Raw genomic sequence first — 26,926 nt, 5'->3', positions numbered from 1 at the left:
ATGCCCACCCAGTGGGACATGCTCATCCCCGGCCACGCCCACCCAGTGAGATATGCCCCTATCCCCCCAAGGGCACCGCAATGCTGATGCGACCTTAGCACTTTGCAATAAATAAGTAGGTTTTGGGTTGCGGTTTGGGCACTCAGTCTCTAAAAAGTTTGCCATCACTGATCTAGTGGTTAAGGCAGCAGGCTAAGAGTGGGAGATTGTGAGTCAAGTCCCACCTTGGCCATGAAAGACAGATGGGTGACTTGGGGCCATTCTCTCTCTCTCAACCCAACCCACCTCATAGAGTTGTTGTGGGGAAAATAAAAGGAGGAAAGTATGTTGGAAATGTTCGCTGTCTTGAGTTATTTGTAAAAATTATAAAGACTGGAGTGGATACAAATAAAATAAAATAAGTAATTGGTCAGTTTTAAGAACTATTGTTCTAAGCCAGGGATGGTGAACCTATGGCACGCGTGCCACAGCCCAAGAGAGAAGCGGGGCCAAGATGCCCCGCCCCCTCTCCACATGCTCCTGCGCTCTTGCTCTCTTTCTCTCTGCACTAAGAGTCAGGGAGCACCTGCAAGAGCTGGGCGGATCTGGGCTGGATGGTGGAGGCAGCTGCAGCATGAGTCCAGGTAAGCCTCCGGAACGATTTCGCACCCCCCCCTAAACAGACGATCAGGGCGGCAGAGGCCTGCAAAAGACCTCTGCCCCATGGATCTAGGGCACACAACGATTTTGCACCCTCCCTACTGCCGATCCAGGCTGCTGAGGCACCACAAAATTGCCCCACAGCCATGGATGCGAGCTCCAGAAGCTTCAAAGCGGCCTCTACCACCTGGATCGGCCATGGTGTGTTTGTGCAAAATCGCTGTGCAGCCCTAGATCTGTGGGGAAGAGGCCTTTTCCAAGCGGCAGCAGGGTGATCCATATGGGGGGCGGAAATGGTGGCGGCAGGACAATCCATACAGGGAAATGGCGGCAGCAGCAGGAGAATCCATAAGGGGAGGAACAGCGGTAGCGGCACGGCAATCCTTGTGATGGCTCGGCCAGGGCTTGGGGGACTGATGGGGCGCCAATCTTCCCTCCCCCCGCCATGGCAGGCTGCTACTCACTGCGCTGTGGGCCGCCAGGAGTCAAAGGCCGGCTGTGACCACCTCGCTCCTGGTCAAATCGAGCCAGCCACCTGGGCTATGGGGGCGGAAGGGGGTTCTGCTCTCTCAAAAGGCCAAGGCTGGGGCCGAGAGGAGGCATTTGCTGGTTCTTTGTCCCCGGCTGGAGGCAAAGATCCACCCCATTTACTGGCTGTTTGCCTCCAGCAGGAGGCAAAGATCCACGCCGTGCTGAAACCAAACATTTGCCATGAGGCGGCTGTTTGCCTCTGACTGGAGGCAAACAGCTGCCTTGCGCATTACGGCAAATGTCTGGTTTGGCCTGGTGTGCTTGTTTGGCTCCGGCCGGAGGCGAAAAGCCGCCCTGTGCATTGAGGCAGACGGCCAGGTTCGGGTGCATAGCGGCCACTCACTTCCCTCTGTAGGAGAACAGCTGTCAGGCGTGTCATGGCAGAGGGTTGCTTTCGGGCACATAGCGGCCACTTGCCTCCCTCCAAATTGGCTCGGGGGGGGGAATCGAAATTGCTCTGCAGCCCTAGAGGAGCTGCGTAAAGCAGGTGTAGGGGAGGCCAGGCAGATTGTGGGCGCTGGCAGTGTTGGTGCGGAGGCTGATCGCATGCACGAGCGGTACAGCCATGCAGGGCAGAGGCAAACACAAGCCTGGCCGGCCACAAAGGAAATGGGCAAAAAAGGTGAGCAGTGCGACTCAAAAAAAAAAAAAAAGAAGAGAGCGCAGGAAAAGCGACGAGCCAAGCCAGGAAAGGAAAACCAGGATCTCCCCGAACAGCCGCAGAGGGAGAGAAATTCCTCTACATGTCTGAAGATCGGGAGGATTTTCTCTGCAGCAACCCACAAAGCCTGAGGCCGGGCTGAAGGAAGAGGCAGCGGCGCTTTCTCCCTTGGGATCATGCGATTGCATCCGGAGGAAGCGCAGGAGGGTCTCCCAGAGCCCAACCAGGGTCTCTCTAGCTGCAGAGAAGGGAACCAGAGCAGAGCAGAGCAGAGCAGAGCAGGGCCTCCTTCGTCCAGCCGGCCATGGCTCAGAGCCTTCGACGGGGCTGATTTCCATGTTGCACGCAACAGCGCACCTCACTTTTCCTGCGCCGAGTGAATGCCTTTTCCTTCCCCGGGAGCCTGGCCCTGGTGTCGGTTTGCTCCCCTCACCGAGCACCCGGCCAGGGAATGGGCTGGCCAAGCTGCCCTTCACCTGGAAAGGAGCCAGAGACAAGTCCTAGAGAAGGAAGCCACAGGACGGACTTCGCTCTTTCCACCATCCCTTAATCCCGCGAGCAGGTCTTCGCCCTCCGCTCGTCGCTGCCGGCAGCTCCTCCCAAAGACGGCTGGAAGTTCTAATCCCTCCACAGATGTTTCCCGCCCCTCCGCTGCCCGCCTTCTATGAGGGTGCTAGTTAAAGTTTGGAGAAGTTTTTTCCTCTGCTTTATTTTTTTTTGGGGGGGGGGGATTTACCAGGAACGGTGCGTTTCCCAAGGATCACCAGAAGGGATCCCCTTCTTCAAAGGGAGCCCGTGAGTTTGGCTGTCCGGAGAGCCCCCCGTCCGATCCAAGCAAGCCCCTCCCAGCCCCGATCTCACTTCTTCCAAATCAAAGGATGCTTTCAGGGCGTCCCTGCGCCAAAGAGGCCAACCTCACTTCTCTTGCCCTCCACTTCAACACTCCACTCCTCCTGAACGGAGCCTTCCCGAAGTTCTCCCAGCATCGCTCTTCCCATACTCCTTGAACTCCTCACTCCATGCAGGCCTTTTATCTTCCAACACCTCTGCTTCAGCCTACAAAGGGAGAAGCTGGGCGCACGCTCTCTTTTTTCTCCAAGCTTGGACAGGGAATATCCCTTTCAATGGTGGCCTCCTGACTTTGGTTAGTCGTCTTCTCTCTCTGCTCCAGCAGCTCAGCCTCCCCTGCCCAATAGCAGAACATAATCCCCGCAATTGACTCCCACCCTACATTCCTATATCTCTCCCCCCCATCCCCGGCCATCTCTGCCCTTTGGGGGCTCTTCCCTTCGCCCCTAGACACCGGTCCACAGGAGACGGCTTCTCCCCATCCAAAGAAGGCTCCATGGTCTCATGGGAGCAGCGGCGGGGCAGGGGGAGGAGGACGCGTGTGTTTGCACTTCGGAGCAGGCAGGTGGGACGTGGCCTCCATTTGCACTTTGCAGAAGCTCACGGGGGTGGGGGAGGAGGACGCGTGTGTTTGCACTTCGGAGCAGGCAGGTGGGACATGGCCTCCATTTGCGCTTTGTAGAAGCTCGCGGGGGCGGGAGGAGGACGCATGCATTTGCACTGGAGGCAGGTGGGACGTGGCCATTTGCGCTTTGCAGAAGCTTGCAGGGGGAGGAAGACACGCACGTTTGCACCAGAGGATGCAGGTGGGACTTGGCCTCCATTTGCACTTTGCAGGAGCTTGTGGGGGTGGGGGGAGGACGAGCGCATTTGTACTTCAGAGTAGTCAGGTGGGATGTGGACTCCCTTTGTGCTTTGCAGAAGCTCATGGGGGCGGGGGGAGGACACGCGTGTTTGCACTTTGGAGAGAGGGAGAAGGAAGGAAGGAAGGAAGGAAGGAAGGAAGGAAGGAAGGAAGGAAGGAAGGAAGGAAGGAAGGAAGGAAGGAGGGAGGGAGGGAGGGAGGGAGGGAGGGAAGGAAGGAAGGAAGGAAGGAAGGAAGGAAGGAAGGAAGGAAGGAAGGAAGGAAGGAAGGAAGGAAGGAAGGAAGGAGACGGGGATGAGAAGGAGGGAGGCACATGACCCTGGGGATGCTGCAACAGTCATAAGTGAAAAATGGTCATAAGCCACTTTATTCAGTGCCTTTGTAACTTCAGTCATTAAGATAACTCTTGTAAATTGAGGACTACTGTACTTTATCACTTTTTTCCTTTTTTGGGAGGGGGTGGGTCATCAAGTTTTTGACACTTGCTAGGCGACTGGAAAAGCCCTGAGCTAGAGTACTCGGATTGCAGCTGCTTTCTTGCAGGTATGTGGAATGGCGTGGGACCCACAGGTTTTGCAAAATTAAGTGAGGAAGTTGGTTACAGCTTATTAGGAAAGATAAAATAGACAACCCAGAATGCTTCACTGACCATTCTTCGTGCAGATTTTATATCAGTTGCATCTGCTAGTACAGGAAATCTGCTTCAGATTTCTGTTATTTTCAGCATCTGGTAAAATGAACGAGTACTTTTCCAACAACCTGTAAAATCCAAGACACTGTGCTTTCATTGTTTCATTCCCCCCTTATACAGTAGTGGCCAAAATTGTGGAAACCTTTTGGGAAAAGTGTATAGTAGAAATGCCACCTTTGGTTAAGATTCCACCAATTTTTCCTCTAATTTCTTTATAACTGTAGCCTTGTTCACTTAATAATACTATTTTACATTGCTTTCTGGGCAACCAATCAACAACTCTTTACACCATTACTTTAATTTTATTACATTTTACAAGCTCACTAAATGAAAGAACACAAAAAAAACACAACCAACTTGATAGCAATCACATAACACTGACAAATGTCCTCCTCTCAGCTTCAGTACATGACAACAATAACTGAATCCTACTATGATCTGATTGGCTCATTCCCAGGATCATGCGTAAACTGAGCGCTACCACTTGTTTATTGGACCCATGTCCCTCCTGGCTGGTTTTGGCCACCTGGGAGGTGACAGGGGGCTGGCTCCAAGCAGTGGTCAACGCTTCTTTGACAGAGGGTGTCTTCCCCTCCGCCTTGAAAGAGGCGGTGGTGAGGCCCCTCCTCAAGAAGCCTGCTCTGGACCCGGCCTCGTTGAATAACTACCGTCCTGTCTCCAACCTTCGCTTTGTAGCGAAGGTTGTTGAGAGTATGGTGGCGCATTAGCTCCCGCAATTCCTGGAGGAAGCGGACTATCTGGACCCGTATCAGTCCAGTTTCAGACCTGGCTACAGCACGGAAATGGCATTGGTTGTTCTGTACCAGCCTACTACCGGCCCTGCAGATAAGGCAGGGACAACCCCTTTTACAAAAAGGTAAGAGGCTGGAACTAAGCCTGCCAAATTTATGGACACAAAAGCAAACAGAGCAAAAACAAGACACGAACCATGAAACAGGAGCTATTCAAACGGTTTCCTTCAGCAAACTAGCCCTCTATAGTCCATATAATAAGCTTTATTGATTTCCTTTTCTTCCAATAATATTCTCTTTCGCCAACCTTAAATTAATACAGTTCTTATTTAAATAAATGACAATTATATATAGACATTTTTCTCATTTTTCTGCAAATAATAAAAACATCAATATAAAGCTTCTTTTCACTGATCATCTTGATTGCCTCATCATAAATCCTGTTTACAAAATTCTTATTTAAATTTGTTTTCCCCACAATATTCAAAGTGTTCTTACTGGTTAAGATTTTCTCAAAATTAGTTACACTCAAGTATTTTTTTTCTTATACAAGTCATCCCACTTTTACATTTCTCGTATCTTAAAAGAAAAATAAGGAGAAAAAAAAGACAAAACAGAGAAAGCATTTCTTTTATATAAACCATCCCAACATTTTTATATTTCTCATGTAAAAAAACCAAACACAAAAGAAAAAAGAAAGAAGACATACTATGTTACTTGAGGGGTTCCTCCCTCTTAAACTAATCTTCACTTATATTCAAAATCTTTCTATTTCTTTAACCATATTCAAACAAATGTTTAATTTTTAAATACTCACTCTGGTAATTCCCACCATCTAATTTCTTAATTCTCACTTTAGACTTTTTTTTTTGCCCAACATCTTTCCTGCTCAATATGCTTCAATGAATCAAAGAATCTTCCCATAACCTTATAAATGTTGTTGCAGGTCCAAAAGGCAAAACAGGTAAGATGTTTTTATAGGAAGGTTTCGCCCCTTCGTATTCATTGAAAATCTTTTCCTTCCTTCCTTCCTTCCTTCCTTCCTTCCTTCCTTCCTTCCTTCCTTCCTTCCTTCCTTCCTTTCTTTTCTTTATTATTTTTGTCTCTCAAGTTCTCGTAATTTTCCTGGCAAAATCCATTTTGCCAAATCTTTTTTTCTTGTCCTCAAACTTATTTTGTAATCTTTTCTATGTCCAGAGTTTCCTCTAAATATTTTCCATCTGGGTTGTCATACTTCCTTTTGTTAAATTCCATCTTGAAATCTCTCCTCTGTCTAGTATTCAGTTGTCTGTTTTTTTCTGCTTACTCTCTATTTTTCTTTTCTGAGAATTTTTATGTTGTAAAGTTAAATTGAAGATGTTTCTCTTGAAAATTCACCGAGAACCCGTGGTCCTGGAGAGTCTTGATAGACAAAGCCAGGTCCGATTGAGCCGCCTGGACCGATAGGGACTGAATGAGAATGTCGTCCAGATAGCACTGTATGCATACTGGGACGGACCTCAAATGCACGGTCAGCGCCACCAAGATCTTGGTAAACACTCTTGGGGCTGATGAAAGGCCGAACGGTAAGGCTCTGTACTGGAAATGGTGAGTTTTGTAGCAAAACCTGAGGAACTTCCAGTGGGCGGGAAGGATGGGAATGTGAAGGTATGTTTCCGTGAGGTCAATGGATGTCAGGAAGTCTCCCCTCCTGATGCTGGCCAAGATGGACTGTAGTGTTTGCATCTTGAACTTCTTGTATGCGAGATGAGCATTCAGCCCCTTTAGATCGAGTATTGCCATCCTCCAGACGTCTTCGGAACAACGAAGAGGATGGAATAGAACCCCCTTCCTAGCTGCCCATCCGGGACTGGTTCTATGGCCCTTATTTCTAAGAGGTGCTGAATAGCCTGTGACATGAGAGCCCTCCTGACCGCATTTTCTGACAGAGGACAAGGAATGAAGCGCTCTGGAGGGACGGACATGAATTCTAGGGACAGATCACTCCTGATAGTGTTGAGGACCCAAGCGTCTGTGGTGGTGGCTTCCCATTTTTGAACAAACGCCAGTCTGCCACCAATTGAGGAGACCGCCCTGAAGTCATTTAGACTTTCTGAAGGGATGCCCCCCCTGTGCCTCGAAAGGGCTGCTTTGCTTGGAATTGCGACCTGGGTCTGTCTCTGGTCCCCGGTCAGTCAAATTGACGGTCAGACCTGGGAAGGAAGGAACGGGAGGGCTGAGCAAACTCCGATCCTGATCTGACCGGAAAAATTGCCTGCGGACGTACGGGGTGACATCACCTTACGCTTGTCCTTGCTCTCCACCAAATAAGGTGTCAAGGCCTCCCCAAAAAGCTGACCATCACAGTAAGGGGCAACTGCCAAGCACCACTTGGATTTAACATCCGCTCGCCAATGTTTGAGCCACAGGAGTCTCCGAGCGGTAACATTGGAGGCTATGGCCCTAGAAGAGAAACTGGCGGCATGTACGGATGCGTCCGCCATGTACTCCAAAGCAGCCACTAACTTGGCTAAGTCCTGGTGCATTCGGACTTCCTCCGGGGGTACTCTGGCCTGAAGTTGGCGGAGCCAGAGAAGGGAGGTTCTGGCAAAGAAAGAGGTGGATGTGGTTGCCCTCACCACCCATGCTGAGGCCTGGTGGGTCCTGCGGAAGGAAAGTTCAGATTTCCTGTCCTCCGGCTTCCAGGTCTCAGCCATATCACCGGACACCATGGAGAAGGAGAAGAGTGGAGTCAGAGGTTCAACCACAGAAGGAACCTCTAGCACTTCCGATAAGGCCGGGTCAACATTAAAGAGCTTCTTGTCTGTCTCCCCTGGAGAGGGAAAAGTGCCAGGTGTTCCCCATTGCTTCTGTACCGTGTTGAGGAAGAGAGGGGGACAGGGGATGTGACGCTCAGTGACCACATGCTCTGAAAATACCGGTCTTGTGTCTTGGCTGGTGGACGGACCAGGATGGGGAACCTGGTCAGGACCAATCTTAGCAGTAGCGCTGGCCTTATGAAGCAGAGATTTAAAGAGTGCCGGATTGAATAGACCAACAAAGGGAGGAGGGTCCGGAGTAAGATCCTCATCCTCCGAGAGGGGCATTTCCATCGGGTCGTACTCCTCAGAAAAAGATACTCCGCTGCGAGGAGACCATGTGGGAGAAATAGGGTCAGAATATTCTGGTGCTCCCAACTGGGGGAGATAAGACGGTGTCACTGAGGCCACCGATTCAGGTGCATACCTCTGTTGACATTGTAAGGCCAATCTCTGGGTGACCGCCTGGGAAATCAAACTGCTCCGGCGACCACACTCCCTGCGCCTCTGAGGGCCGAAGACCGGCTGCTGTGGGCGTAAAGGTGGCCTCGGGCCTGGACTGAGTTGCTCTGGGGACTGGAGGCGTCAGTCGGATACCTGGTCCCTAGGTAAAGGAAACCATCTCCTCTTGCTCAGCCCTGGGAAGATAAGGTTGGTCATCATCATCCCCGTCCAGAGACCAGACCCTCTGGGAAGATGAGGGAGGAGCAAGCTGTGGCCCAAATACAGAGTCCTCTGCCAGAGGAGAAGAGACCTGTTCAGCGCCCATCGTGCCCTGTTTCTGGGCCTTGGCAAACTGTCTTTCTAAGGCCAGGTGCCTCCTGCTGGCCTCTTTTCTCTGCCGCCTTTGGAGGACCTTTTGACAAAGATGGCCTTGGCCTTGAGCTTTCCAGCAGCCTCCATTTTGGAGGACTTACGCTTTGATTGCACAGGAGTGTTGGGGGGTACCATGTGAAGCCTGAGGTGCGGTGTTGTCTGCCATCACAATCTGGAGATCTCTCAGTGGAATGCTGAGAGGGATCTCAAACAGAGGAGCAGAGTACTGATCTGAGGCTGTGTGCCACTCCCAGGGATCAATAAGTACTCTATGGCAATGGTGGCTGCAGGCCCAACTTAATGGACAACTGGCACACCTGCAAAGCTCCTAATGGCCTTAAGACTAGTTGAAGCACCTTTGGAGCACAGGCCAAGTGTACTGTGGCGACAGATCACCTTGGTGATAACAGCCAGCTCACATGTAGAAACCTAGTGGTGACAGATCACCTCAGTGATAAACAGCCAGCTCACTGGTCCTAGTTGGTGGCAGCAAGGCCAAGAATGGCACGGCCAGCACACATCTTCTGTTGGAATGGACAATGAGACAGCTAGGTTGAGGCCTAGACCTACAGTTGAAGCCTCCTGTACTTGATCATCCACTTTGAAAGGTTTCGGGCAAGGCAAACAATGATTGTGCTACAGTCAGAAGGGATCTGAACTCAGAACCCTCTGCAATGATTGTGAGAGGAGGAGCCTAAAAAAGGACCCCTGCAAACTGACCAGAGGCTCAGGGACCAACTTCCCTGAGCTGGAAGGCAAGGTAAGCACCTTTGAAGCCTGTGGTGTTTTTTTTTGGGGGGGGCGGGGCTGAAATCTACCCCCCCTTCTCAAGCTAGCAAAGAGGGATGCACAAGTCTTTTCAGAGTAAAAGCAATGCGATTGTGGCACCCAAAATGGCGGCTGCTACTGTTGGTAGTGAAAAAAGAGAAGCAACCTGTCCTTCCCCCTTAATTCAGGAGAGAAGGCAGGCAGTTCTGAGAGTCTTTGCGTGCCTCTGATGCTATCAGCACGCTGAAAAAGGCAGCTTAAAAAAGGCTTTCTGATGAAGAGCCTCTTCTTGGCCAGCTGCTGGTAAGCTGGAATTCAAAACAGCAGCCGCAACAAGCTTGCCACGAAAGAACAGCCTGGAGCTTCTGAGAGAAAGATAAGATCCTGAAAGAACTACAGCAAAAGCTATCTAATTGAGAAAAACTTCCCCACAGACTTACAACAGTGAAAACAGTTGAGACCTCCGAAGGATGGAGCTCAATTAGAGCTACAAGCCAATTAGAGTTACAGCTGGAAGGAGAAAAGCAAAACTCCAATCCTAAAAAGAATGCTATGTAATTGAAGAATCCACGAAGGGGAAATACACACACACACACATATATATATACATACACACACACACACACACACACACACAGTGTGTGTGTGTGTGTGTGTGTGTGTGTATGTGTATGTGTGTGTATGTGTGTGTGTGTGTGTATATACACATATGTATATATACATATGTATATATATGTGTGTATATATACATATGTATATATATATACATATTTATATGTATATGTGTGTGTATAGACACACGTGTATATATATATATATATATATATATATATATGTATGGATATATATATGTATATGTGTATATATGTGTGTATGTGTATATGTACACACACACACACACACACACACATATATATATATGTGCGGGTGGGTGGGTGGGTGTGTAAATATATGTATATGTGTGTGTATGTGTGTGTGTAAATATGTACTGTATGTGTGTGTGTGTATATATATATACACACACATGTATATATGTATATACGTATATAAATATATATGCACACATATACACATACACATATACATATACACATGTGTGTATGTGTTTATGTATGTGTATATATGTGTATGTATATGTATATATATGTATATGTGTATACAGATACATAGATTAGATAGATTAGATAGATAGATAGATAGATAGATAGATACATACATACATACATACATATATATAGAGAGAGAGGGGGGGGGACGCGGTGGCTCAGTGGGTTAGGACGCTGACCTTGTCGATCAGAAGGTCAGCAGTCTGGCGGGTCAAATCCCGAGTGCCGCGTAACAGAGTGAGCGCCTGTTACTCGTCCCAGCTTCTGCCAACCTAGCAGTTCGAAAGCAAGTAAAAATGCAAGTAGAAAAATAGGGACCACTACAGTGGGAAGGTAACAGCGTTCCGTGCGCCTTTGGCGTCTAGTCATCAGAGCAAGGGCTGAATGATAAGGGAGTTAGTACATACACTTGTATGGCAGTTATAACGTTCAAATTGTGGAATGTGGGTGTTATATCATTCGTTGTTGCTGAACTCCAATACCACAGCCACAGGTAGAAGGACCATACTGAGTAGATTGAGGGGAAATATAATCCAGCAAATATGATTGGGCAGAGATTCCCAATTCCTCTTAAGGCAACAATAAAAAAAGAATAAAACATACTATTTTATTGAAATAAAAAATTCTGGACCAATGAGCCCTAGCAATAATCAGCAATAGTTAATAAAACAGGAAAGGCAACTGGGTCCTTCTGAAGAATCCAGTTATCTTTCCAGGGTTTCTACAAGTCCATTTTTCAAGACAAAAATCACCAGTCCATAATTTGAGATGACTCCCACTACCTTTGTTTGCATTCCCAGGTGATTAGCAGTCTATTTTCCCCCTTTCAATCCTTAGAACCTCCACTCTTCCCCCCACAAAAGGCCACATTCAATGGAGCCTCTCTGTCCCCTAAACAAAAAAACAAAAAAAAAGATTTTCCTATCCCTCCTCAGCCTGATATCTAGGAAGAAGGAAGCCCTCCCATTTGAAGCTTTCTAAACTTCCTTCATCTAGATTTGGAAAATAAACTGTGGCTGCCTTAATATTTACCCCAAACTAACCCAAATTGCAGAAATGTGGTTTTACAGCTGATCGGCTGTAGCTGTGCGTGCCGATCCTGCCCAGCTCACTTGCTCGCACTTCGCTGGAAAACATGCTGCTTGTTAATTTAGCAGAAGCGCCAGGATCAGCGCCAGGCTACATCTGATCCACGCTTCTGGGTAGCTCTGCAGAAGCGGGATCAGCTATAGCTGCGTGTGCTGATCCTGGGCTCCTGCCCAGCTCACTTGCTTGTGCTTCGCTGGAAAACATGCTGCTTGCTAATTTAGCAAAAACGCCAGGATCAGCGCCGGGCTCCAGCTGATCTGCACTTCTGGGCGGCTCCGCAAAAGCGTGGATCAGCTGTAGCTGCGCTCCTGGGCTCCTGCCCAGCTCACTTGCTCGCTAATTCAACCTTTGTCTGAAAATACGTGCTTGCTAAACACGCCACTTGCTTGCTTGCCCTTCCCCCCAAAACACGCCAGTTGTTCACTCACCCTTCTTCCAAAAACGGGCCGCTGTTACTCTGAAAACAGGCCGCTCATTCTGTCTCTCCTCATTGCTTCGGTAAGAAAAGCCTCTTCTCTTCTCAGTCTGCCCCTTTTATACCTTCTCTTCTCTCCGCCCTCCTCCTCCTCTTCTTTTCTGAGAGCACCGGAAGCTCGAATTACCATGTCACCACGTGCACAGATCCTGGAGATTCTGCCAAGCTCTGCAGCTCCAGCTCATCTCTTCCAGGTCTGTGCGGCTCCACTTTAACTAGTTCCCTCCCCCACTACAATTAGCTAGGGCTTGCGTACCACCAGCCAGGTGCTAAAGTACCACTGATGGTACACGTACCACCAGTTGTACTTTAGCACCTGGCTGGTGGTACGCAAGCGCTTTATGTTAGTACCGATGCTATGCTACTCAAATAAAGATTCTTTAAGGTAAACAATGCTAGAAGTTCTTTGAAGAGTTTCATCTGTCGGAATCATGACATATGGTGCATGTTAACTCCTGAATTGCCTATGATTCAATGTCACCCAGAGGGAGATTAAAACCCCCAAGGCCCAAGAAACCCTTGGGGATTCCACCACCAACCTAGCAACAGAATCTAGCAACTCAGGCAAGGATGTTGCTGCGAAACCAAGGCCAGTATAGCAATGTTTCCTAAAATCATCTTCAACCAGAGACTCGTATGCAACTAGGTACAGACTAGGCCCTATGAAAACATTAAGGTTTCCTGGATAACAACTACCGTATCTTCCTGTACTAGAGTGACAGTTGATGCCAGACTCCAAATCCAGATGGGCATATCTCTAAGGGGGGCACCCCTGCTGCATGCTCACCCAGGTCTGAGTTATACATGCCTGGTCAGCTGCCTCATCCATAATTAAGTTATGGATGAAGAAGGTCTTTACATACCGGTCTGGCATTCAGAAGCAGCTGCTGGAGTCCAAGGCCACCAAGGATCCAATGACCTGGCTTCCAGGATGAATGTTGAAATCTGGAACACAGGGCAGGTTTTTAACACTGGTCCTGATGCCCCTTTGAGTGACCTACCCTCAACTTCCCACTATATCTTCCTCCTTGGTCACAACAACAATGGAACTACTTGCCCACTTCCCTTCCCAGTTTTTTTCTACCCATCTCAATGCCCACCTAGAACTGGGCAACATGCTCCATGCTCATATCTAATGCCACCCCAGGACAAATATCCACAAGTTGCCCCTACCTCTAACATTCAGCAATCTGGACGAAGGCCTACTGAAGTGGATCACCAGCATCTGCTCATCACACTTCACCAAAATCCCATCTGTCCCTATCTCTAGACTCCCAGCAAAATCAGGCCAAAAAGATTGTAGTTGAAGCTGGACTACTCTCCCAAGTTGTCTGATGTAACAGTTGGAAGGTAAAGCATTCCAATCTAACAACTATCGTTGAAGCAGCAGCTAGCAATGCCTAGGGAAGAATAGGCCAGCCATAGGACTCTGGATAATAACCAGAGCCTGTTATTAGCATTATTATGTGATAATAATGTCAATAACAGTAGATGTTATGCAACATCTAAATAAAACAATTATATGGATTGCCCCAGAGATCGAGACAGTATTCCAGATCTGTGTATGCTGTATCTCCCTATTTGAAAATTAGGACAATCAAAGCAACAGGCTTTAATCTGGAAAATGCTGAGATTATAATACAATTTATATTGCTATTTTAACTACCAAGATTCTGCTATTTTACTAATAGAACAGTTCTAACTTTAGTAAAATCATAAACAAAAAGGGTATACATTTTGGTGGAAGTAGGAATAGAATGATCTGAGGTTCATGAAGAATAAAACACTAAATAAACGTTTCTTCAGCGTGAAGGAATAAAATTGAAGGTTAAGATTCACAGAAATACAATAAGGTTAATACTTCCTAACTTTTAATCAGTTTTAATCTCAAAGATCAGATTAATATATCCTAGGAACAATAATGTTTTTTGAATCTTTTTGTATTATCTCTAAGATATCTGGAGAATAAGTAAAGTACCAGATGGCAGAAAGAGGGCAATATCCATGGAGCACATCACTGAATGTGATACTTAGACCTGGAATATTCCATAGTAGATCACAAACTGAACAAATCTAAGCAACTTAACAACAATGTATAATTATTGTCAGTAAGGATTTGTCAAAAACAAATTAATCATATGAACTTTGTTCCACTGTTTTATACTTAATAAATTGCAGGAATTGTAGGAGTTCATCACATCACCTGACTTGTTAATTATAGATAGCATGCCATGACAATTAAGTGAATCAACAGTTAGCTCAAACTATCAAGCAGTCAATGGTTCCTTTAGGGAAGATCAAAGTTTGGTCCATGATGTATACTCTTGAACTCTTTTTAATGATTTGAATGAAGAAATAAAAGAAATGTTTTATCAAATTTTCTTGTGATACAAAATTGGGTGGGAGGGTAAGCTTATTATAATATACCAACAATGAACTGAAATGAGTAAAATGTCTAAAATATAAACTTCCAAATTTGGGTAAAGAAAATTAAAAGCTGTGGGAGACCTAGCTTAGTAGTAATATATATGAGAAGAATCTGGATGTCCTTGTCAACTACAAGTTAAACAAGAGCCAACAGCACTAAGGTATTACGAACAGGGCAAATGTCAACTTGGGAAGCATTAACAGGAATGCAGAATTCAGATCACAGGAAGTGATTGTTCTACTCTGCCTTATTCAAATTCCTATTTAAAGTCTACTCTGGGCACCACCATTAAAAAAATGAGAGTAGCAAACTGGAGCAAGTTCAGAAGACTACCAGGAAACTGAGAGATCAGTAAACAAACCTGATGAAGAACAGCCAAAGAATCTACCATGTGTAGCCTACAGAACAGGGGGCTCTAACCCCTGGTCCGCAGCATGTCAACAATCGGGCTGCACAAAGAAGCAAAGCCCCATCTGCGGGATGCAGGCAGCACACAAAACCACAGCTCCTCCGGTCCACAGAACCACATAACTGGTCCCTGGTGCCCAAAAGGTTGGGGACTTCTACTATAGAAAATACAACCGGAGATATGATAGCAATTTTCAATATGTTCAGAGGTTGTCACATAGAAGAGAAAGTGGGCATTCACTGTTGCCTCAAAAGGAAAGACAAAACCAATAGACTGAAAATACAAGGAAGTAAATTTAAGTTACATAGGAAGTTCCTGACTATATAAAATGTCAGTATGTGGAACAGGCTGCTGCTTAAAGTGTTGAGTTCTACTTTGCTAGAGCTCCTCAAAGAGAAGCTGAATGGTCGTCTGTTAAAGATGATCTAATAGATCCTGCAATGAATGGAAAGTTAAAGACAATAAGATTTAAGATTCCTTACAATTTTATGGTTCTACACACAAAAATAACAGAGCAAGATTTAACCAAGACAAATACAAATTTCTTCAGTCAGTAAACAGAAATGAAAGGTTTTCTTGGGGGAAACCTGGCTTGGCAACAATACTTCTGAATAACAAACATTTGGGAACAGAGGAGTAAATACCCTTCAGGTATCTAAAACAATGTCATCGGAAGACACTCAAAATTTGTTCTGTACCATTCCAGATCAATAAATTTTAATTAAAGGAAGTCAAATACTGGCAGAATGTTAGGGAAATATATTCTAATAATAAAAGCAGTACAACGATGACAAGCTCCTCTTCACTGACTGTGTTTTAACAAAGAACAGAGACAATTCTGGAGATGCTTTCATTTGGAATTCTCCATAGAGCATGACCTGTCCAGCTATATGTATATATGTAATTTCTTTTTATAATATTAAATTTAAGGAGACTTACTCAAAAATAACCAAGTATAAATTAATAAATCAACCGAACCTTAAATAACCAAATAATCAAACCTTAATTTTAAAAATATCATGCCAGATTGTTTTTTGAAAAATTAACTTCTGGGCTAAAAATTAACTTCACTATCTCGACATTTGTAGAATGAGATACAGAAATTCATGTACTTGAATAAAAATGCAATTTAAGTGCTACTTGGTGTTTGTAAACTAATAGCCATTCTAGCTGGATATAAACAAAGAACAGAAGTTTTTAAAAAGCCATTTGTAAATAAAACCGTATGTAAAATTACAAATAGAGCAGTTTATTTTCATTGTGGTCTACTGAATAACAATTGGTTATTTAGTGCATTGAGTTCTAAACCATGGTTTACAAAGTACAGTGGCTGAGGTTGTGCAGTACTTTAAACTTATACATATTAAATCACATTATAAATAGCTAGCTATTGTGGTCTATTGAATAATAATTGGTTGAGTTATTTAGTGCACTGAGTTCTAAACCATGCTTGTGCAATACTTAAAACTTATACATATTAAATCACATTACAAATAGCTAGCTATTTATATGTATGTTTCAAGTATTACACAATCTCACCCATTATACTTTGTAAACCATGGTTTAGAACTCAATGCACTAAATAACTCAACCAACTGTTATTCAATAGAGCATAATGAAAATAAACTGTGCTCTAGTGCAAAGCAAGAATTCTATAAAATAGTAACTGAACGCTTGTTGTAAAATTAATCTATTAAAATTATCCTATTAGTTTCCCTAAACAACCACATTGTTTTTTGGGGAAAATCCCTCATCTTTATGACTAAAATAAAAACAGTAAATCAGTCAATTTTTCTTTTTCTTTATTTATTGTCCATCTATCAACTTATTAAAAATACATTATATTTCAGCACAAGATTTCTGTTTTGCACCAGACTATATTTGAAATATTGGAATGTCAATGTACATGATATATTCTTTGGAGAAAAATCAATCAGAAAGGAATGAAAGAGAAGGACAGAAGTTATTCTTAAGAATATTTTTTATCTCTTTACCTTAAATCTCTTGTCTTGCAGAACTTTTTTAATGGCAACCAGCTCTCCTGAGTCACAGAGTTTGGCTTGATAAACAACACCAAAAGATCCATTCCCGATCACTTTAGTGTCTGTATAACTAACTTCTTGAGGCCTATCTGGACCTTGTCCGGGACTTGCTACTACTGTAGTCACTTTGCTGCCATCTTTGTCTCCTGGAACAACAAGAAAAAGATGAGATACTGTTAAGACTATGCTGGAGGAAAAAAATTTGCAAGGCATAATTTAATATATTGGTCATATTAATGACATAATATATTGGTCCTATCAATGATATAATAAGTCATTGGCCTCATTCGAGACAATGATGAGTCTACATACAGACAGGAGGTTGAACAACTGGTCCTGTGGTGCAGCCAGAACAATCTGGAGCTGAACACAGTTAAAAATGTAGATATGATAATGGATTTTAGGAGGAATTCTCCTATTCTACTACCTTTTACAATATTAGACAACACAGTATCAACAGACCTTCACGTTTCTGGGTTCTATAATCTCCCAGGACTTGAAATGGACACCTAATATTAGAACCATCATTAAAAAGGCACAACAAAGGATGTTTTTCCTGCATCAACTCAGAAAGCTCAGACTGCCCAAGGAGCTGCTGACATACTTCTACAGAGGAATTATTGAGTCTGCCATTTGTACTTCTTTAACTGTCTGGTTTGGTACAGCAGCCAAACAAGACAAGTACAGACTTCAACCAATAGTCAGGACTGCAGAAAAAACAACTGCAACCAGCTTGTCTTCCACTGAGAATCTATATACTGCATGACCAGAAAGAGGGCTGAGAAAATATCTACAGACCTTTCATATCCTGGATATAAACTGTTTCAATTCCTCGCCTTGGGACCCCGCTATAGGACATTGAATGCCAAAACAACTAGTCTTTTTCCCCATGCCATCACTTTGCTAAAGACTTAATTCCCACAGAACTATCTTATGCCTAAGGATATTTACCCATGTAGTAGGGCTGTATTACTATTATCCTTTTCATCTTTCCTATTACCTTCTCCTATTGGTATCTTATGATTATCATTTTGTTGTTTGTATGTACATGAGAATTTATGTACTGTAGACAAATTCCTTGTGCGTCCAACCACATTTGGCCATTACAAGAATATTCTATATTAATAAATATGTTATGAAAATAATATTTTAATGTCTATGAAAGAATGTTTAACCTTAGATACAAAAGGTATGCCCTGTAAAGTCCCCCAATTTTACCTCTGACCAATAGATTTACGTGACCTGCATTTAACAGATCACTGTTTCTTGCCACCATTAAAAATAGAAAACCAAACATTTTGACCTCATTAGCCACTGATTGTAAACTAACGGAGGACCAGATTGTTAATGTCCCATAGTAATTCACAGCTGATATCTAAGAGAAAGAATAACTAAGAAAAATGAATAATTAAAAGGGTATGTGCTTGTGAGATATGCACATGTAGGATGGGTCCAATTCTTGCATTCTATACAGTACTTGTCTTTAAAAAAACACATTCCTATTCCTCCACAAAGCCAGTCACTCCCACGTCATGTAATGCCACCAATTTTGCAACCCTCAACCCACACAAAATTTGTTATTCATTTATGTATATATGTTGAGAGTAAAATATAATACAAAAATACTGAATGTAACCCTTCCCTTTGCAAAGATTACCCATTCTCAGTGTAAAATTTAGATTCTCATAAAAAAGGAGAAAGTACAGTTCAAAAGTAATGCAGTGACTCATTTATTCATTTACAAAACTTATGTGGCCACTTATTTTATGCATGGTAATGCTAGGCAGCTCATAACAACAGTCCAGAAAAACAAAAAGAAAAAATATAATTTTCTCCCAAAAGACATCATACTTACAACCACAGCACCGCAATATCCTCTCAACTCTACATTTGCTAAACTCATTTCCAACCTAGCCCAGTGCTTGGGTAAAAAGGCAGGACTTCACAACCTTCCCACAAGGTTAAAAGGGTAGAAGCCCCCTGAATTTCAGAGAAGCTATTTCAAAAAGGACAAGGGCATCCATGGAAAAGATGCACCTCCAAGGCATTGTCAGATGGCAACACTGGAGTATGCCACTCTATCTGACCTGATGGTAGGAGCAGATATCCTGAAGGAGACATGGTTCTGCAGAGAACCTGGTCTCATGCCGTTTATGGCTTTAAAGCCACTTTAAATTGCACCTGGAAGGAACTGAAAGCCAATGCAGCTTGTGCAACAGCAATGTAACGTGGGAAAATCATGAAACACCCAGAATTGTGTGCATTGCTGAATGCTGGATAGTTGTAATGGCCAAGTGGTCTTTGAGGCCAGCCCCATGTAGAGCATATGACAGTAATCCAATAGAGGATGAGGCATGAGCACTTGAGCAAGGCCTCCTGGTCCTGGTCATAGGAAAATCAGCACACAACAAAAACTTGTGCTTATCACTGTACCTTCATCTGATCCTTAAAGCAAACTATTTCCCAGCAACAAACCATAATCAGAAATCATAATTTGATCTCTAAATAAAGGAAGCAACAAGGAGTGACAAGGAGAACATCTTCAATGGCTGATTTACTTGTGTTGCTTTTTTCTACCAAAAGAGGCCTTCCTGCTGCTATCTGCCTGGCAACAGGAGAGAGTTCCCCATCCCATTAATTCCTGATCAGAACATCTCTTACAACAGAGTATCTAGTCTGTAGTTGTTTCAATAGCAGAAAGCTGTTGACCAGTAAAGCTGTGCGAATCTTTGGATTCAAAGACAAAAATTGCATTGCACATGACAGCTGCAGAAGGCTCTTGCAGATTTGCAATCTAAACTTACTTAACAACCATTAATTCCACAACCATTCAAAGTTATGGTGATGCTGAACGAATGGTAGTTGCGCCCAGTCTCCCAAGTTACATCTTTTGGAGTGCCCCTACAGTCACAGGATACAAATTCAGGTATTTGGCAAACAGCCCTGGCACTTGCAACTGCAGAGGAGCTTCAAGTCCTCACACCCACCTATCTCCCTCCTCTCTGCCCCTTTGGGCACCCTGTATTCCACTGTCCTGCCCTCCGCTGCCCTGCACTCTGCTGCTCCCAACTGTCTTTGTTGTCTTCTTGCTCCCACTGCTGAAAAAAGCACTCCCAGCCTGGCCCTTCATGAGGCAGCTGCTTTCCCTGCAAGAGGCAAAGCCAGCAGAGTGCAGGTAGCTAAAAGGGCAAAAATGTGAGGGTGGAAGGGAATTAGTGAGAGGGGGAGTTGAAGAAGAGGTGAGCATGGAAGGCCAGGAAAGGCAGTTGCTGACCATGCCAGGCCTTCTTCTCAGAGGTTGAACATAGCACTTTCCTTACAGGGCTTTGGAAACAAGGCCTTGCATGGTCAGCAGCTGTCTCACAAAGGGCCAAAATTGCAAAAGTTGTCTGGGGGGGGGGGGGAGAGAACAAGGCCTTGGTAGTACAGGGCAGTGAGAGTACCCCACATACTGTACTGCAGAATACCATGCTGCTGGGCTGGGCTGGCTGCAGCTTAGCACCATACTGATAGGGTGGCTAGGGTGACTGTGAGACTAAGCTCACGCATGCCACTGTACAACATACCACGCAGCCTCCTGCTGCGATTGGTGGCACCAGTGCAATTGGCACAAGCCACATGGCATCCTGCTGCTAGTGGCAGCACCGGCATGATGAGCCACGTGACCTGCCATGAGCAGCAGCACTGGTGCAATGAGTCATGCAGCCTCCTGGTGCAAGCAGCTATAGCGATGCAATACACGACATGGCGTGCTGCCACAAGTGGCCGCAGAAGAACTCAGGCAGCAGCATGACTGGTGTCATGTCATGAGAGGCCTGGCTGCAGCAGTCCTAAGGTAAGCGGGTAAGACATCACCCGAAAATAAAACAAAAAAATATATAAGACCGGGTCTTATTTTTGGGGAAACACAATACTTCTTAAGAATGGCTACAGGAAAATTTGGGATTGAGCAGACCAGTTCCTTGGAACCACTATGGATAAGGAGACAGTTGGAGATAGCCCACATGCATTTTAGACAAAAAACAATTTCCAGATTCATTCTTCTTTTGGGGGTGTCAATATATCAACAATGAAACTTTGGCAGCTACGTGCCTCTTCATTTCAACTTGCCATTAGAGTAAGGAGGGGAGGCGTTGTTTTAGAATTGGTTAGATGGAGAAACAAAATCTCTACAATTCCACTGAAGACCGTGAAAGCCTGAAACCTTTCCAAGGACACTACAGTAGGTGTGGCGAGGAAGCAGACAGTTCCCATAACAATGTGAAATTGTTTACATGAACTACATGAGAGGGTAGGAGTTTGGCATTATTGTTTAATTCTATTAATTGGTATCTGGGAATTTCAGAGTTAGTTTTGCTTTGACATTACCATGCCGTGTGTTCAATAAACAGTAACAATTTTGGAAACAGAATGAACCTAGAGTTTTATTTGAATTCTCGAGATGGATATTGACAGATTTGCTATCTTGCTCACAACTGTGTAGAGACTTTTAAAAGACACTAAGTTTGCAAACCTCACTTCATAATTATTTTCAGAAATTGCTTGTTGACTACATCTCAGCTATTCGAGACCACTGGAACGATGTTGAAAACACCAGGTGAGTCTACATTCAATCCTGAATGAAAATTTTAATCATAAATTAAAGAATGTAAATAATCTGAAATAAACAGCAAAAAACCTAAACAAGATTTTGATCTCTGAGATCAAAGATATAAATAGACTAAGAAGTCAGATAAAATTGGAATACTCAATTTTTTACATTTATTACAGATTTTGAAATTAATTATAAATAATAAGCAACTTCTCATCAGAAATAGATTCTGTCTTGGTTTTTACAAGACAAAGCAAAGTTAAGTAATTTCATGTTCAAAAACTGAACACTAGAGGGGACCAAAGATTTTAGAGAAAGATTTACAAACTTGTAAAATGTTGCAAAACCTTCTAACAATGAAAATACTAAAGGAGATTTCTGAAGACTGAAATCAGAAAATAGTAGTCATAGTATCAAGAATGTCAGTAATGATGTCTGCTTCTATGTCCAAAAGATATTACTGAAGAAACAAAAGATGTAGAGCAAATTTTAGCTGATAAGATAGAGATGGTATGAATAGTGGATTTACAACTGACAGCTAAGAGAATGTCTTAAAAAAGAATGCTTCACATCTACAAAAGAAGGCTATAAAATTTAAAAGCAAAATACAAATGATAAACCAATAGAGTGACTGGGACTCAGGCTCCGACTCAATCCTGCCAAGACTGAGTGGCTGTGCGTACAGGCATCTCGAGTGAACCATTCTATTCCATCTTTAATGATGGGGGGTGAGGTGTTACCCCGTCGATAGGGCTTGCAACTTGGGTGTCCTCCTGGATTCGCGGCTCAGTTTTGAAGATCATATAGGAGCCGTGACCAGGGGGGCCTTTGCTCAGGTTCGCCTGGTGCGCCAGTTGCGGCCCTATCTGGACCGAGATGCCTTGCGCACAGTCACTCATGCGCTCGTGACCTCCCGGTTAGACTACTGCAACGCTCTCTACATGGGGCTGCCCTTGGGGACCACTCGGATGCTTCAGCTGGTACAGAATGCAGCCGCACGAGTTGTGATGGGGGCTTCCATGTAACACCTCTGCTCTGCGAGCTGCATTGGCTTCCAGTTGCCCTCCGGGTGAGATTCAAGGTGCTGGTGATGACCTATAAAGCCCTAAATGGCTTGGGTCCGGGATATCTGAGGGAACACCTGCTGCCGGCATCAAGTTCCCTTCATCCTGTGCGCTCCTACAGGGAGGGCCTTCTCAGGGTACTGCCGGCAAAAGATTGCCGGTGGGCAACACCCAGGGGGAGGGCCTTCTCTGTGGGTGCACCTGCCCTTTGGAACCAGTTACTCATAGAGCTCAGGACTGCCCCTGATTTTCGTTCGTTCCGCCGGGACCTGAAGGCCTGGGTCTTTGAGCTTTCCGGCCAGGACTGAGAATTTTAATTTTTAACTTATTGTAATTGGGTTTTAACTAGAGTTACAGAAGTTTTATATTTTACTCAAGGGTAATTTAATTATTTTAATTGTTATTAACTTTTTTGTATTGAAGTGTTATTTTTAATTGCCTTGTGAACCGCCCTGAGTCCTATGGGAGAAGGGCGGTATATAAGTTCAATCAATCAATCAATAATAAATAAATAATTTTTTTCCTACTGGATTTACAGAAGTGGCTTGTTAAAGTCTTGAAGAACTCTGTGGGATGGGACAAGGAAGAAATGAAGAGAAATCAAATCTTATGACAATATTTGAATTAACTAAAGCAGGGCTTTTCAACCTGTGGTACGCGTACCACCAGTGGTACTTTGTCACCTGGCAGGTGGTACGCAAAGTGGTAGCAGGGTGGAGAGGAATGAGTTGAACTGGCGGCAGCACTGCAGAAGCCCAAGGAAGATCCTCTGCAGAACCCTGACAGCCCTGCAGCTCCAGCTGTCTCTTCCTTGGGCTTCTGCAGTGCTGCCGCCAGTTCAACTCATTCCTCTCCACCCTGCTACCACTTTGCACAGGATCAGCACTGAGCTCCAGCTGATTGGCGGTTCCGGGAGAGGAGAGAATATAAAAGTGTTGGCCCGGCCCAGCCCCTGGACGCACAAAGATGAGGCGAAGGCCCAACATTGCTGTTGACCGTCCCTGCTGATGCTGAGAAAGGAAAAAGGTAGGAGAATGCTTCCCTTTCCCCCAAGACGCCAGCACTCGCGCGCTCACCGCCTTTTCTGTGCACCCCCAGGGCTGGAGCAGAGACGGAGAGACGGAGGGGGCTTGTTGTCTCCAGGGTTCCCCATGGATCTAAGGCTGAACACATTCCAGCTTTGATGGACCCCACTAGTAGATTAGCATCACACCTGCTCGCTGACCTCACCTCGAAGCCACCAGGCTTCCCTTTCATTGGGACCGCCTCTGCCTGCAATGCTGGCAATCTCTCCCCCTCCCGTCATCCCTTCCTGAGCGCAGAGGAAGGAAAGAGAAGCAGGGGAGGAAGGAAGGAACAAGCTGGGAAAGAGACTGCCTTCTGAGTGCTTTGCAGGTTCGTTTTGTTAAGTTGCCAGAGGCTCCGGGCAGGCAGCTTCCCATCTTGACCCCTTCCCCCCCCCCCCGTCATTGCCTCTGCCTGAAGGGCTTCTGCATGGCTCCAGCTCACCTCTCCCAGACTTGCACACGTGTGTGGGGGGCTCTCACCTCTTGCAGCCCACGCTGTGAGGAGGAAAAGAACAGGAGAGGTAAGAGAAGCTGCGATGGGAGCTTCTTGCAGCCTTCCATGGGGCTGGGGGCGGGAGCTGAGGGGCGCAGTGCATGATACAATCAGCAGCACGTTGAGAAAAAGAAACAAGGATTCCTAAAAAAAAGGTTTCAAACAGCCTGTTGCCACCTCTGCCCTAAGCCTCTGGCAGTTTTTAAAAGCAGGGGAGGGAAGGAAGGAAGGAAGGAAGGAAGGAAGGAAGGAAGGAAGGAAGGAAGGAAGGAAGGAAGGAAGGAAGGAAGGAAGGAAGGAAGGAAGGAAGGAAGGCTGCAGCTGAGCCACGCTTCTGCAGCCACAGCATGTCTTCTGAGCGTGACTCAGCTGTAGCTGCACACGCTGATCCTGCGCTTCTGTCCAGCTCACTTGCTTGAGGAAAACATGTCGCTTTCTAAGTGAAGCCCCAGAATCAGTACCAGGCTACGCTACAACTCATCCACGCTTTGGCTGTATCAGCTGGAGCCCGCTGATCCTGGGGCTTCACTTACCAAGCAGCATGTTTTCCGCAAGTGAGCTGGGCAGGAGCCCAGGATCAGCGTTTGCAGCTACAGCTGAGCCACGCTTCTGCATCCAGAGCGCGGCTTCTGAGCATAGCTCAGCTGTAGCTGCACACACCGATCCCGGGCGCTTCTTTTTCCGCAGCAGTGGAGCGTGGACGTCGCTTGGCGGAGACTTTGCGAGATGCTCCTTTACAGCAGGTTTCCCTTTCCGTTAGATATCAGAGGTCTGAAAGGCAAGCTGCTCTTGGGCCGTAAAAGTAGAGGGTCCAAAGGGCGAGAGGGACACAGCTCTCTGACTCTGTTTCAGGTTGAAACAGTCTCGAAGGTGGGGACCTCTGCCTCTGCATGCACACAGGCAGGGCTGGGATGTTGCCTGGCTGCTCCGTGTAGTGAGAATGCACTGCTGCCTGCCAAAACCAGGCTGGGGTCTGGGCAGTGTAGCACAGAACAATGGAAGGGAGGGAGGGAGGGAAGGAAGGAAAGGACAAAGAGGGAAGGAAGGAAAATGAGGGAGGGAGGGAGGGAGGGAAGGAGGAAGGGACAAAGAGGGAGGGAAGGAAGGAAGAAAGGAAGGAAAGAAAGAAGGGACAATGGGAAAGAGGGAAGGAAGGAAGGCACCCACCCCAGTCCCACCCTCCTCCACCAGAGACCCACGGATTACCTCCACAGGCACCCCGCAACCTGAGTGATGAGCTGGCCACACACCCTCGGCCATTGACTTTGCTTGTCAAAAAGTTGCAAAAGGTGATCACATGATCCTGAGACACTGTGAACGTCATAAGTATGAATCAGTTGCCAAACATCTGAATGTAAATCACATGATCCTGGGGATGCTACAACAGTCGTAAGTATGAAAAATGGTCATGTCACTTTTTTCAGTGCCGTTGTAACTTCAAACAGTCACTAAGTAATTGTTGTAAGTCGATGACTACCTGTACTTATCTTTTTTTGGGTCAGGTTTTTGACACCTTGCTGGGCGATTGGTGGTACTCGGATATTGCCTTATCCTAAAAGTGGTATAATGGGTGATAAGGTTGAAAAGCCCTGTCATAAACCATCCATGCAGTTTACGAGACAAAAGAATATTGGGTTGCAATTGCCTTCTTCCACAGTTTGTGTGTGTGTGTGTGTGTGTGTGTGTGTGTGTGTGTGTGTGTAAATTTTTTGGATTGCTAACAAAGAATTAAAGGGAGACTGATATGGCCATTTCAAACTCATTTGTTCTCATCAGTCAGCCATACCCTTCTGAGATTCGAACCTAGGCCGATTGCACATTAGGCAGTGTTTTAACCTCTAAGCCACAGGCTCTTTCTCGCTTTGTTAGCTGAGAGGCAAGGGAGATATGTGTTAAGTATTTGTTAAGTATTTCAGCTAACTAACTATATGGGGAATTCCTCTGCTGTCTTCCCATTCAAGTACAAACCAAGTAATCTTATCCAGTAGAAGTTAAAGACCTTTCTAACATTCAAGAGGTGAGACACTATAATTGACAAGGAATTAGAAAATGGTCTGAAAAATTATTTAATTAAAAGTGTAGACATCAGTAACATAAGATAAGCTGACAGTACCTTATGGCAGGGCCAAGCAGACCATATAAGTGTAACCTGGGTCTCAAACTCCTGTGGAATAAATGTATTAATCTATCAGCACAGAGTAGACGTCATCAAGATGGAATATTATGCTTCTAAATAAACTTGCCAATTCTATAACAACTGACAATAATCCAAATATTCAGAGGAAATTTTTGAACTTCTACTAGAACTTCTTCTAAGAGCTGTGGTGTCACAGTGGTTAGAATGTGGTACTGCAGGCTAACTCACTGCTCATTCCAGGAGTTCGATTCTGACTGGCTCAAGGTTGATTCAGCCTTCCACCCTTCCAAGATCAATAAAATGAGGACCCAGATTGTTGGGGGCAATATGCTGACTCTGTAAACCACTTAGAGAGGGCTGTAAAGCACTGTGAAGCGGTATATAAGTCTAAGTGCTATTGCTAATGCTATGGTGGCCACCAAAAACTAATCAAGATGCAACCTATCGCATTCCCTTATTTCTTTAATTGTATGAGAAAGGAAGTATATGAAGAGAGCCCTATCTTTGGTTCTCTAGTTGTTACAATTATAAATATCAAGAGATATCTTTGACCATTAAATACTATAACAAATTAATTAAAAGCCATGAAGATTGAGCTTGTCTCTACTGCTTATTTTGAAGAGTTAATTTCTCCTTTAAACAGCATGTATAAGAT

The 26,926-nt window shown here is 45.0% G+C and overlaps 1 protein-coding gene across 6 annotated transcripts in view; it reads right to left on the bottom strand.

Annotated features, from left to right (window-relative positions):
• The window catches only part of GSK3B (glycogen synthase kinase 3 beta), a 165,164-nt gene that overhangs the window by 121,883 nt on the left and 16,355 nt on the right, over window positions 1-26,926 (bottom strand). For all 6 annotated transcript variants that reach the window (XR_014025055.1, XM_081317168.1, XM_081317165.1 and 3 more), the window contains one exon: window positions 16,872-17,065. Coding sequence is in view for 4 of the 6 variants with exons in the window: in XM_081317168.1 (XP_081173294.1) it covers window positions 16,872-17,065 (194 nt within the window). In the remaining 2 variants the exon portion in view is untranslated. The remainder of the gene's footprint in view (window positions 1-16,871; window positions 17,066-26,926) is intronic.

This window comes from Vipera berus (genome assembly GCF_964194415.1).
Source record: "Vipera berus genome assembly, chromosome: 2".
Lineage (NCBI taxonomy): Eukaryota > Metazoa > Chordata > Lepidosauria > Squamata > Viperidae > Vipera > Vipera berus.
This window is presented reverse-complemented; position numbering and strand designations above follow the sequence as displayed.